At 43.0% G+C, this 13,669-nt stretch overlaps 1 protein-coding gene across 2 annotated transcripts in view; it reads right to left on the bottom strand.

The window, feature by feature from the left end:
- LOC121538302 (chloride transport protein 6-like) overlaps window positions 1-13,456 on the bottom strand; it is a 61,056-nt gene extending 47,600 nt beyond the window's left edge. For both annotated transcript variants that reach the window (XM_041846179.2, XM_045207144.1), the window contains exons 1-10: window positions 13,355-13,456; window positions 12,401-12,460; window positions 11,983-12,048; window positions 11,696-11,761; window positions 11,416-11,482; window positions 11,020-11,126; window positions 10,476-10,602; window positions 10,106-10,232; window positions 9,883-10,015; window positions 4,455-4,568 (exon numbers count right to left, since the gene is read on the bottom strand). In XM_041846179.2, the coding sequence (XP_041702113.2) occupies window positions 4,455-4,568; window positions 9,883-10,015; window positions 10,106-10,232; window positions 10,476-10,602; window positions 11,020-11,126; window positions 11,416-11,482; window positions 11,696-11,761; window positions 11,983-12,048; window positions 12,401-12,460; window positions 13,355-13,429 (942 nt within the window). In that variant the 5' untranslated portion in view covers window positions 13,430-13,456. The remainder of the gene's footprint in view (window positions 1-4,454; window positions 4,569-9,882; window positions 10,016-10,105; window positions 10,233-10,475; window positions 10,603-11,019; window positions 11,127-11,415; window positions 11,483-11,695; window positions 11,762-11,982; window positions 12,049-12,400; window positions 12,461-13,354) is intronic.
- Between the last annotated feature and the right edge of the window lie 213 nt (window positions 13,457-13,669).

The following is a 13,669-nucleotide window of genomic DNA, read 5'->3' as shown; positions in this document are numbered from 1 at the left end:
AAGATTTTCTATTGGGTTCAGGTCTGGAGACTGGCTAGGCCACTCCATGACCTTGAGATGCTTCTTACGGAGCCACTCCTTAGTTGTCCTGGCTGTGTGATTCGGGTCGTTGTCATGCTGGAAGACCCAGCCACGACCCATCTTCAATGCTCTTACTGAGGGAAGGGGGTTGTTGGCCAAGATCTCGCGATACATGGCCCCATCCATCCTCCCCTCAATACGTTGCAGTTGTCCTGTCCCCTTAGCAGAAAAGCATCCCCAAAGAATGATGTTTCCACCTCCATGCTTCATGGTTGGGATGGTGTTCTTGGGGTTGTACTCATCCTTCTTCTTCCTCCAAACACGGCGAGTGGAGTTTAGACCAAAAAGCTCTATTTTTGTCTCATCAGACCACATGACCTTCTCCCATTCCTCCTCTGGATCATCCAGATGGTCATTGGCAAACTTCAGTCGGGCCTGGACATGCGCTGGCTTGAGCAGGGGGACCTTGCGTGCGCTGCATGATTTTAATCCATGACGGCGTAGTGTGTTACTAATGGTTTTCTTTGAGACTGTGGTCCCAAGCTCTCTCCAGGTCATTGACCAGGTCCTGCCGTGTAGTTCTGGGCTGATCCCTCACCTTCCTCATGATCATTGATGCCCCACGAGGTGAGATCTTGCATGGAGCCCCAGACCGAGGGTGATTGACCGTCATCTTGAACTTCTTCCATTTTCTAATAATTGCGCCAACTGTTGTTGCCTTCTCACCAAGCTGCTTGCCTATTGTCCTGTAGCCCATCCCAGCCTTGTGCAGGTCTACAATTTTATCCCTGATGTCCTTACACAGCTCTTTGGTCTTGGCCATTGTGGAGAGGTTGGAGTCAGTTTGATTGAGTGTGTGGACATGTGTCTTTTATACAGGTAACGAGTTCAAACAGGTGCAGTTAATACAGGTAATGAGTGGAGAACAGGAGTGCTTCTTAAAGAAAAACTAACAGGTCTGTGAGAGCCGGAATTCTTACTGGTTGGTAGGTGATCAAATACTTATGTCATGCAATAAAATGCAAATTAATTATTTAAAAATCATACAATGTGATTTTCTGGATTTTTGTTTTAGATTCCGTCTCTCACAGTTGAAGTGTACCTATGATAAAAATGACAGACCTCTACATGCTTTGTAAGTAGGAAAACCTGCAAAATCGGCAGTGTATCAAATACTTGTTCTCCCCACTAGTCAGTCACTAATGGCCACTCCTCAGTAAAAGGCAGATGACAGCCCGCTTGGAGTTTGCCAAAAGGCACCTAAAGGACTCTCAGACCATGAGAAACAAGATTCTCTGGTCTGATGAAACCATGATTGAGCTCTTTGGCCTGAATGCCAAGTGTCACGTCTGGAGGAAACCTGGCACCATCCCTACGGTGAAGCATGGTGGTGGCAGCATCATGCTGTGGGGATGTTTTTCAGTGGCAGGGACTGGGAGACTACTCAGGATCGAGGGAAAGATGAACGGAGCAAAGTACACAGAGATCCTTGATGAAAACCTGCTTCAGAGCTCTCAGGACCTCAGACTGGGGGTCGAAAAGTTATCCTTCTAACAGGACAACGACCCTAAACACACAGCCAAGACAATGCTGGAGTGGCTTCGGGACAAGTCTCTGATTGTCCTTGAGTGGCCTAGCCAGAGCCCGGACTTGAACCCAATCGAACATCTCTGGAGAGACCTGAAAATAGTTGTGCAGCGACCCTCCCCATCCAACCTGACAGATTGAGGGGATCTGCCGAGAAGAATGGGAGAAACTCCCCAAATACAGGTGCCAAGCTTGTAGCGTCATACCAAAGAAGACTCAAGGCTGTAATCCAGGGGTGTCAAACGTCCGGCCCGCGGGCCGGATCAGGCCCGCAAACGGGTTTAATCCGGCCCGCGAGATGATTTTGAAAAAATAAATAAAAATAAAAATAAATAAAAATTCTTTTTGTAGAGTATAAAAATGCGCTGCAATTTTTCAATAAAATAAACTGCTGTTCCAATTGCGTCCACTGGATGGCGCAATAGCAATTGTGTTAAGCAAGCAAACTGTTTATACCGGGGCAGAGCAAGTAGGTCAAGCACGTGCAGCCAATGAGCTACTTTGTTTTGCCCGCGATATTTATTACGGCTTCTACTTTTAACATTATGTGCTTTGGCACCCTCATTGCCCCACTATGTCTCTGTCAAAAAAGAGAAAAGTGGACGCAGAGTGCAGAGTGTTCCAAGAAAAATGGTCATCCTATTTATTCACGGAATTGAATGGGAAAGCTGTATGTTTGGTGTGTTCAGAGCATGTTGCAGTGCTGAAAGAATATAACCTTCGTCGCCACTATGTGAGTCTTCATGCCGACAAATATGACAACTTTCAAGGACAGCGGAGATGAGAGAAGGTGAATGAACTGTTGGCGGGTCTGAAGAAACAGCAGTCTGTGTTTACTCACAGCCGAGACATCAGTGACGCTGCAGTGAAAGCTAGCTACCTCATTGCTAATGAAATCGCAGTGGCTTCAAAACCATTTAGTGAGGGTGAATTTGTAAAAACATGCATGATGAAGGCAGCGGAGATTGTGTGCCCTGAAAAGCGGCAGGCTTTTGCAAATATCAGCCTGACAAGAAACACAGTTGCAGACAGGATTTCCGATCTTTCAGTGGATTTGGACAGCCAGTTGAAGCAAAAAGTAAAGTCATTTATTGCGTTTTCGGTTGCAATTGATGAAAGCACGGACATTACAGATGTTGCACAACTGGCCATTTTCATCCGCGGAGTTGATGACACATTGACCGTCACCGAGGAGTTCGTGGAGTTGGTGCCGATGACAGATACAACGACAGCAGCTGATATTTTTACCGCACTCGTCGGCGCGCTGGACAGGGTCGGAGTGGACTGGTCCCGCGCTGTCAGCCTGGCTACAGATGGTGCGCCCTCAATGATCGGGAAAAAAGCAGGCGTTGTGACAAAGTTCAGAGAGAAAGTGCAATCTGCAAATGGAGGGACGTGATTTTTTGACTTTTCACTGTATTTTGCACCAGGAGGCTTTGTGTTGCAAGTCATTAAAGATGGATAACGTCATGAAGGTGGTCATCCAAACTGTTAATTTCATCCGATCCAGAAGCCTGAATCACCGTCAGTTTGACAGCCTTCTCAGAGAGAAAGACCACATCTATGGCCTGCCATACCACACTGAGGTAAGATGGTTAAGCCGAGGTGCTGTGCTGAGGCGTTTCTTTGATTTACGAGAAGAAATTGAACAGTTCATGGAAGAAAAGGGCAAACCAGTGTTAGAATTTCATTCCGCAGAATAGATGCAGGACCTTGCATTTATGGTGGATGTTACAGAGCACCTGAATAACTTGAACAAACAGCTGCAAGGGCGCAACAAAGTTGTCACGCAGTATTATGACAGCATACGTTCTTTCAAGTTGAAGCTGTCATTGTGGGAGACGCAACTTGCCGGTGGTGATGCAGCTCACTTCCCCTGTCTGAAAAATGTGTGCGCGACCCAACATGTGGCAGACATGAAGCGGTTCAAAGATAAAATAACAGGACTGTTACGGGAGTTTGAGCAACACTTTCAGATTTATGTTTATATGTTTTTATGTTGATGTGCTATTGTTTTTAATTGTTTTTATTTTATTTGTATATTTAACCTATTCTTGACTCTGTGGTTCTTGCACTTGTTTGGGGAACAGGATTTCATTATTTGTATCTACATTTCTGCCTGAGAAATGACACCCTGATATAGTTCTGTGATCTGTGAAACAGTTCTGTTAATCACTGAGGCATTGTGTGTTTGTGTGTTCTTTTTCTTTAGAATTTTCAAATAAACTTGACGTGTTTTATGATTAATAGTGATGTTGTGCTTGTACTATTTTGGACACACTGTCCTCAGGCTCCAGCTTTATGTTGTATGTTGATCGTATTAAAACAAAGAAAACAATCTGAAGTTGTTGTTTTTAAGTTATATATACCATGATTTTTCCGGTCCGGCCCACTTGGGAATAGATTTTCCTCCATGTGGCCCCTGAGCTAAAATGAGTTTGACACCCCTGCTGTAATCGCTGCCAAAGGTGCTTCAACAAAGTACTGAGTAAAGTGTCTGAATAATTATGTAAATGTGATATTTCCGTTTTTTTTTTTTTTATACATTTGCAGACATTTCTAAAAACCTGTTTTTGCTTTGTCATTATGGGTGTAGATTGATTTTTGAATAAGGCTGTAACGTAACAAAATGTGGAAAAAGTGAAGGGGTCTGAATACTTTACGAATGCACTGTATATATATAAATATATAAAACGCAACATGCAACAATTTCTAAGATTTACAGTTCATATAAGGAAATAAATTCACTAGGCCCTAATCTATGGATTTCACATGACCCACATAATATACTCACACCTCCAAAACATGAACAAGCAATGTCTGTGCATGTGAATGAGTGCTTGTACCTTGAACTCTCCAAAGTTGAGCAGGCCGGGTAGCTGGAACGAACCCCATTTGTTGTAGTTGATCCCAGAGCGAAAGAAGTTAAGGGTGAACGTAGCCGACATGGAGCAGAAGAGCTGAGGGGAGGGAGACCGAGGAAGAGAGGGGTACCTCAGAGCAGCAACTGACTTACAATGACTTAAACTGACAGAAGAATAGCCTGTGTGTGTACACATACACTACCGTTCAAAAGTTTGGGGTCACTTAGAAATGCCCTTGTTTTCGACAGAAAAGCAATTTTTTGGTCTATTAAAATAACATATTTATTGATCAGAAATACAGTGTAGACATTGTTAATGTTGTAAATGGCTATTGTAGCTGGAAACGGCTGATTTGTAATGGAATATCTACATAGGCGTACAGAGGCCCATTATCAGCAACCATCAGTTCTGTGTTCCAATGGCACATTGTTTTTGCTAATCCAAGTTTATCATTTTAAAAAGGCTAATTGATCATTAGAAAACCCTTTTGCAATTATGTTAGCACAGCTGAAAACTGTTGTGCTGATTAAAGAAGCAATAAAACGGGCCTTCTTGAGACTACTTGAGTATCTGCAGCATCAGCAATTGTGGGTTCGATTACAGGCTCTTCTTGTTCTGAGAAATGAAGGCTATTCCATGCAAGAAATTGCCAGGAAACTGAAGATCTCGTACAACGCTGTGTACTACTCCCTTCACAGAACAGCGCAAACTGGCTCTAACCAGAATAGAAAGAGGAGTGGGAGACCCCGGTGCAACCACTGAGCAAGAGGTCAAATACAATAGCGTGTCTAGTTTGAGAAACAGGCGCCTCACAGGTCCTCAACTGGCAGCTTCATTAAATAGTACCCGCAAAACACCAGTCTCAACGTCAACAGTGAAGAGTTGACTCCGGGATGCTGACCTTCTAGGCAGAGTTGCAAAGAAAAAGCCATATCGCAGACTGGCCAATAAAAATAAAAGATTAAGATGGGCAGTCTGAGATATGGCTTTTTCTTTGCAACTCTGCCTAGAAGGTCAGCATCCCGGAGTCAACTCTTCACTGTTGACGTTGAGACTGGTGTTTTGCAGGTACTATTTAATGAAGCTGCCAATTGAGGACCTGTGAGGCGCCCGTTTCTCAAACTAGACATTCTAATGTATACTTTTGAACGGTACTGTATTCAAGGGTTTTTCTTTATTTTTACTATTTTCTACATTGTAGAATAATAGTGAAGACATAAAAACAATGAAATAACACATACAGTGCCTTGCAAAAGTATTCATCCCACTTGGCGATTTTCCTATTTTGTTGCATTACAACCTGAAATTTAAATTGATTTTTATTTGGATTTCAGGTAATGGACATACACAAAATAGTCAAAATTGGTTTAGTGAAATCAAAAAAATAAAACTTGTTTCAAAAATTCTAAAAAATAAATAACTGAAAAGTGGTGAGTGCATATGTTTTCACCCCCTTTGCTATGAAGCCCCTAAATAAGATCTGGTACGACCAATTACCTTCAGAAGTCACATAATTAGTTAAATAAAGTCCACCTGTGTGCAATCTAAGTGTCACATGATCTGTCACATGATCTCAGTGGCTTGCGAAAGTATCAACCCCCTTGGCCTTTTTCCTATTTTGTTGCCTTACAACCTGGAATTAAATAAGATTTTTTGGGGGGGGTTTGTATCATTTGATTTATACAAAATGCCTACCACTTTGAAGATGCAAAATATTTTTTGGGGTGAAACAAACAAGAAATAAGACAAAAAAAAACTATACTTGAGCGTGCATAACTATTCACCCCCACAAAGTCAATACTTTGTAGAGCTACCTTTTGCAGCAATTACAGCTGCAAGTCTCTTGGTGTATGTCTCTATAAGCTTGGCACATCTAGCCACTGGGATTCTTGCACATTCTTCAAGGGAAACCTGCTCCAGCTCCTTCAAGTTGGATGGGTTTCGCTGGTGTACAGCAATCTTTAAGTCATACCACAGATTCTCAATTGGATTGAGGTCTGGGCTTTGACAAGAACATTCCAAGACATTTAACCGTTTCATTTACATTTACATTTTAGTCATTTAGCAGACGCTCTTACAGTTAGTGAGTACCTACATTATGTTTTTCATACTGGCCCCCCGTGGGAATCGAACCCACAACCCTGGCGTTGCAAACGCCATGCTCTATCAACTGAGCTACATCCCTGCCGGCCATTCCCTCCCCTACCCTGGACGACGCTGGGCCAATTATTCGCCGCCCCATGGGCCTCCCGGTCACGGCCGGCTACGACAGAGCCTGGATTCGAACCAGGATCTCTAGTGGCACAGCTAGCACTGCGATGCAGTGCCTTAGACCACTGCGCACCTCGGGAGTGAGGGGGGTTCCCCTTTAACCACTCAAGTGTTAATTTAGCAGTATGCTTAGGGTCATTGTCCTGCTGGAAGGTGAACGCCGTCCCAGTCTCAAATCTCTGGAAGACTCAAGAATTTCCCTGTATTTAGCGCCATCCATAATTTCTTCATTTCTGACCAGTTTCCCAGTCCCTGCCGATGAAAAACAGCCCCACAGCATGATGCTGCCACCACCATGTTTCACAGCCCCTAAATAAGATCTGGTGCAACCAATTACCTTCAGAAGTCACATAATTAGTTAAATAAAGTCCACATTTGTGCAATCTAAGTGTCACGTGATCTGTCACATGATCTCAGTATATATACACCTGTTTTGAGTCTGCAACACCACTAAGCAAGGGGCACCACTAAGCAAGGGGCACCACAAAGCAAGTGGCACCATGAAGACCAAGGAGCTCTCCAAACAGGGACAAAGTTGTGGAGAAGTACAGATCAGGGTTGGGTTATAAATAAATATCAGAAACTTTGAACATCCCACGGAGCACCATTAAATCCATTATTAAAATATGGAAAGAATATGGCACCACAACAAACCTGCCAAGAGAGGGCCAACCACCAAAACTCACAGACCAGGCAAGGGGGGAATTAATCAGAGAGGCAACAAAGAGACCAAAGATAACCCTGAAGGAGCTGCAAAGCTCCGCAGCGGAGATTTAAGTATCTGGCCATAGGACCACTTTAAGCCGTACACTCCACAGAGCTGGGCTTTACGGAAGAGTGGCCAGAAAAAAGCATTTGCTTAAAGAATAGAATAAGCAAACACGTTTGGTGTTCATCAAAAGGCATGTGGGAGACTCCCCAAACATATGGAAGAAGTTACTCTGGTCAGATGAGACTAAAATTGAGCTTTTTGGCCATCAAGGAAAACGCTATGTCTGGCGCAAACCCAACTCCTCTCATCACCCCGAGAACACCATCCCCCCAGTGAAGCCTGGTGGTGGCAGCATCATGCTGTGGGGCTGTTTTTCCCATCGGCAGGGACAGGGAAACTGGTCAGAATTGAAGAAATGATGGATGGCGCTAAATACAGGGAAATTCTTAAGTCTACCAGAGATTTGAGACTGGGACGGAGGTTCACCTTCCAGCCGGACAATGACCCTAAGCATACTGCTAAAGCAACACTTGAGTGGTTTAAGGGGAAACATTTAAATGTCTTGGAATGTTCTTGTCAAAGCACAGACCTCAATCCAATTGAGAATATGTGGTATGACTTAAAGATTGCTGTACACCAGCAGAACCCATCCAACTTGAAGGCACTGGAGCAGTTTTGCCTTGAATGGGAAAAAAACCCAGTGGCTAGGTGTGCCAAGCTTATAGAGACATACCCCAAGAGACTTGCAGCTGTAATTGCTGCAAAAGGTGGCTCTACAAAGTATTGACTTTGTGGGGGTGAATAGTTATGCACGCTCAAGTTCTGTTTTTTTGTTTTATTTCTTGTTTGGTAGCCATCTTGTGTAAATCAAATGATACAAATCTATTTTAATTCCAGGTTGTAAGGCAACAAAATAGGAAAAAGGACAAGGGGGGTGAATACTTTCGCAAGCCACTGTATGGAACCATGTAGTAACAAAAAAAGTGTTAAACAAATCAAAATATATTTATATATATTATATATAAGTAGACACCCTTTTCCTTGATGACAGCTTTGCACACTCTTGGAATTCTCTCAACCAGCTTCATGAGGTAGTCACCTGGAGTGCATTTAAATTAACAGGTGTGCCTTGTTAAAAGTTAATTTGTGGAATTTCTTTCCTTTTTAATGTGTTTGGGCCAATCAGTTGTGTTGTGACAAGGTAGGGGGGGTATACAGAAGATAGCCCTATTTGGTAAAAGATCAAGTCCATATTATGGAGAGAACAGCTCAAATAAGCAAAGAGAAACGACAGTCCATCATTACTTTAAGACATGAAGGTCAGTCAAGCCGGAACATTTATAGAACTTTGAAAGTTTCTTCAAGTGCAGTCGCAAAAACCATCAAGCGCTATGATGAAACTGAAGCTCATGAGGACCGCCACAGGAAAGGAAGACCCAGAGTTACCTCTGCTGCAGAGGATAAGTTCATTAGAGTTACCAGTCTCAGAAATTGCAGCCCAAATAAATGCTTCACAGAGTTCAAGTAACAGACATCTCAACATCAACTGTTCAGAGGAGACTGCGTGAATCAGGACTTCATGGTCGAATTGCTGCAAAGAAACCACTACTAAAGGACACCAATAAGAAGAAGAGACATGCTTGGGCCAAGAAACACGAGCAATGGACATTAGACCGGTGGAAATCTGTCCTTTGGTCTGATGAGTCCAAATTTAAAATTTTTGGTTCCAACCGCCGTGTCTTTGTGAGACGCAGAGTAGGTGAACGGATGATCTCCACGTGTGGTTCCCACCGTGAAGCATGAAGGAGGAGGTGTGATGGTGTGGGGGTGCTTTGCTGGTGACACTGTATGTGATTTATTTAGAATTCAAGGCACACTTAACCAGCATGGCTACCACAGCATTCTGCAGCGATACGCCATCCCATCTGGTTTGTGCTTAGTGGGACTATCATTTGTTTTTCAACAGGACAATGACCCAACACACCTCCAGGCTGTGTAAGGGCTTTTGACCAAGAAGGAGAGTGATGGAGTGCTGCATCAGATGACCTGGCCTCCACAATCACCTGACCTCAACCCAATTGAGATGGTTTGGGATGAGTTGGACCGCAGAGTGAAGGAAAAGCAGCCAACAAGTACTCAGCATATGTGGGAACTCCTTCAAGACTGTTGGAAAAGCATTCCAGGTGAAGCTGGTTGAGAGAATGCCAAGAGTGTGCAAAGCTGTCATCAAGGCAAAGGGTGGCTACTTTGAAGAATCTAATCTTTTTTTGGTTACTACATGATTACATGTGTGTTATTTCATAGTTTTGATGTCTTCACTGTTATTCTACAATGTAGAAAATAGTAAAAATAAAGAAAAACCCTTGAATGAGTAGGTGTGTCCAAACTTTCGACTGGTACTGTATGTATGCGTGTCCGTCGACCTACCACTTTCCAGGTGAGTGCCTGGTTCCAGAAAGAGGAGCCTTCCTCCAGGCTGAAGAGCGTGCCCCCTATAGGCGCCCCAAACGCAGCGGCCACCCCAGCTGCCGCCCCCGCCGACACAAAGTCCCGCTTGTCCCTGTAATGAAGATTAAGCACAGACATTTAACTTATAATGATGAACTACTGCGCTATTAGCACTTTACACTAGTAGAGCGTTCTACTGTACCTGTCAGTGCGGAAGTAAGGGATGTCAAAGTTGATCTTCTTGAAAGTGATGCTCTGAAACTGAGGTAGGCCGGCTCCCACAATGGCTCCGCTGTGGATCATTGGACCCTCCTTCCCCACAAACAGACCTGAGGGATCAAACACCTAGTCAGAGGCGGAACAGACACTTTGGTACCGGATTCCTTTTAGTTTAATCCTATAATGTTTGCATCTGTTGGAAAGTCAGGGTCGTATTCATTAGTGCACACCGTAGCAAAATGTTTTGCAACGGAAAACGAAAAATAACCATTCTATTGGACAAGTTCAGGTAGTCTGTTTCAGTCCGTTCGGTGCCTAGTGAATACGACCCAGTTCCATCTATGTTGTAGTACCTCCGGCTACGGTGAAGAGGACTCCGATGGCCTTGCAGAGGAAAGTCCGTAGCCGGACTATTCCGGGTATCTTCACTCCGTTCAGGTAGCTCTTGATCTCGGGGATTCCCGAGCCTGCAGCTACAGGCTAAATGACACAGGACAGGGACGTTCAGTAGAAGTTGGGACAATTCTGATATGATACCACCAGACAAGCAAATAAAATGTAAAGCAGTTTTGAAAATAAACTGTCAAAGCGTATTGTCAGAGGGATTATGAGCGTGCACATTACTTCTGAAAATGAGGGTATGGTCAGTACGGGCAGGCAGTACAGCCAGACTACTGACAAGTGCACTTCAGATAAGTGCCAGCTCTTTTGAAGTGCAATATAGTTTGCGGTGTCCCTTTTAAATTGCTCCTGATAACTGCATGCATTGGTTTAGTGCACGCCATCACAACAGTCCCAAGTCACTGCATTTATCAGGAGTCGACTGTAATAGCATAACAATAGCATGAAAGGACATAATGTTAGGACATGTTAGGTATTTGTGTAGAGCGGCCTTGCCTCAATGAGGACCAACACACTGGCGATGAAGATGAAGGTCATGTTGAAGGCCAGCAGCTCGAAAAGCGACAGAGCCAGGCAGCCTTTCTCACTGCACTCCTCCACAGCTAGCACACACTGATTAAGGAAAAGCACTGTCTGCCACACAACACCTCACTGCTCTAAACTAACTAATATGTTGATTAGGGAATTATGACTATTATATCATACATATAAAGGCTTTATGAAGGCTTTAGGAATGCTAAATAATCACCACCATAAGAAAAGTGTCCTGCAGTGTTCAATATCAGAAAGACATGATCAATTTGAGATAGTGTTTTTTTTTTTTATCAATTTGAGATATTGTGTTCAATCTGAGTTTTGGAGTGAAATATTCCATCTTCAAAAAAAAGATACATTTTCCCACCAAGTTGAATTTGAGCTGAGTGAAGAGGCGTACGAAAAAGTCCACGAAAAGGCCCACCTGAAAGAAAATAAAATGGTGTCAAGAGTTTAATGTGCATTTTCTGATGAATGCAGCCATTTGGCAGTAGAACTTGGCATCGTCCATACCTTCGTCATATATTATTTCCATAGAATGTACAGAGCGTCATTGTTTTTTGCTTACTGGTATGTAAGCTAACCAAAAATCAGCATGTCTGATTCTACATGCAAGATAGAAAATGATGGCACTTACCAGGCCTACTGAAACTCCAATTGCAAACACCAGCATCCACCTCACAGCTTCATACTTTTTGGCTTTCTAATATGTGATAGGAGAACCCATGTTAGAATAAATGGAAATATAGACAAACTCAGCACAATTGTAACATGCTGGTTGTGGAAATTTAAAAAAAGTATATAAAGACAAAAAAAAAAAAAAAAAGGCTTTTTAATCACTAAGTAACGACTTTGTAACTAACTTAAAACATGTATTTATCACTTAAACAATACCACAGTGCAACGGTTCATTTCTTAGTATACCTTATTGTTCATTCCCTCCAGAACCTCAACATATGGTTCATTGATGCACCTGTCATAATCCAGGCTCTGCCAAAAGATAGAGAGAACCATTTGGAGATGAGTCAGAGTGTGTTTATTGTATAGATTCTCTAGTATATTTTTCTAACGAGACAGACTTCAATGGTACTCAGGCAACAGACGTGGTCAAGAGCTAGCCTGGTTCCAGATCCGTTTGTGCTCTTCCCTACTCCATTGTCATTGTCAAGCCAAACATTGACATGACAATTCCATTAAGAGTTGGCAAGAGAGCAGAAACAGACTGGCAACCGAGCTAGTCAAGAGCTACACTGATGCTTATTTGGGTGTGTCCATTTGCTCTTCATTCACATGAGTTACGCCAACATCTTGATGTTCATCTGCTTCTAAGGGATTTTCTCACCTCATAATCTTTCCTTGGAAGGATCTCATCCTCCTCATCTTGAGTTTCCCCAAGAATAGTCTGGAAAATAGAAGATTGAAGAATGTGACATTGACATTCGGCCCTATGCATGAAGAATAAAAAAACAACACAAAACGACTCTCAGCCTGACAAATAAAGTTATTGCAATACTGCTTTCCAGTCATCATTAGAAGATAGCTGGCACTTACTACACATAGTACTACATGCCACACAATTAATACCCCCAACAAAAGAGCAAGCTGTTGCCGAGGTTTCTTCCTGAGTCATCATGCAAGGCTGTGAATAGTTTGAGGGGAATTAATAGCTAGATGTTTTAGCTCTCTTTCAACATACACTTCTTCAGACAACTAGTGCTCCATTGTCAAACTGTCCAATTGGGTGTTTGACAAGGGCCTCTATTAAACAATGAACATCATGATCATGCAATGTTTCTTGATAAATGGAATGGGTCGTGCTTGCTAAGCATCAAGCTAATGTAGTGCCAATGGCTACTAGTCAGCATAGTTGCTAACCACTGTCAGCTAGCTAGCTGTCATGTTGTTTAGTTTGACTCAGTACAAATTTCCCCAAAACATTTATTCAGCATATTGCTATTCCGACAGCTATATAGCAAACATAGTCGAACTCAATATGTCTTTATTTATCTAGCTATCATACAATATAGCTAGCAAGCTAGCTAGCTAGTTAAGCTAGCATTGAGAAATGTCTATTATATAATAATATATGCCACTGAGCAGATGCGTTTATCCAAAGCGACTTACAGTCATGCGTGCATACATTTTTAGGGTATGAGAACATCACAACAGAAGAGGGTTGAGCTTTCTCTAGCCAGGATGAAGAAGTCAGGACACAAGCTTAGTTTTCCTTGGAAATCTCGCACAAAATGTTTTGCTAATTGAGGCATTTGTACACATTATGCAAATTATCTCATACCAGTTCCTCGGGTGTGAGGGTCTCTTCATCCCTGCAGCAGCAGTGACAACATAGGCAATTCCCACAGCATGCCATCTTCGTTGTTGCCTCTTCAGCACCACACGTCCCACAATGTCATGTGACGAACAAAGACGGGAGGTTTGTTCTTCGGTGGGGTTTATTGGCGGTTGGCATCCAATGTTACAGAGCATTACCGCCACCTACTGTACTGGAGTGTAAGCCAGAGACAGGGAGAAACTAAATTCTACCTGCCAGCCCCGTTGCTCTTAATAAAGATAACAACATACTTGAGACTATATCTAATGACGTTCTACT

Source organism: Coregonus clupeaformis, chromosome 24 (assembly GCF_020615455.1).
Source record: "Coregonus clupeaformis isolate EN_2021a chromosome 24, ASM2061545v1, whole genome shotgun sequence".
NCBI classification, from domain to species: Eukaryota; Metazoa; Chordata; class Actinopteri; order Salmoniformes; family Salmonidae; genus Coregonus; species Coregonus clupeaformis.
Note: the sequence above shows the minus strand (reverse complement) of the source record. Positions and strands in the feature narration are given on the sequence as shown.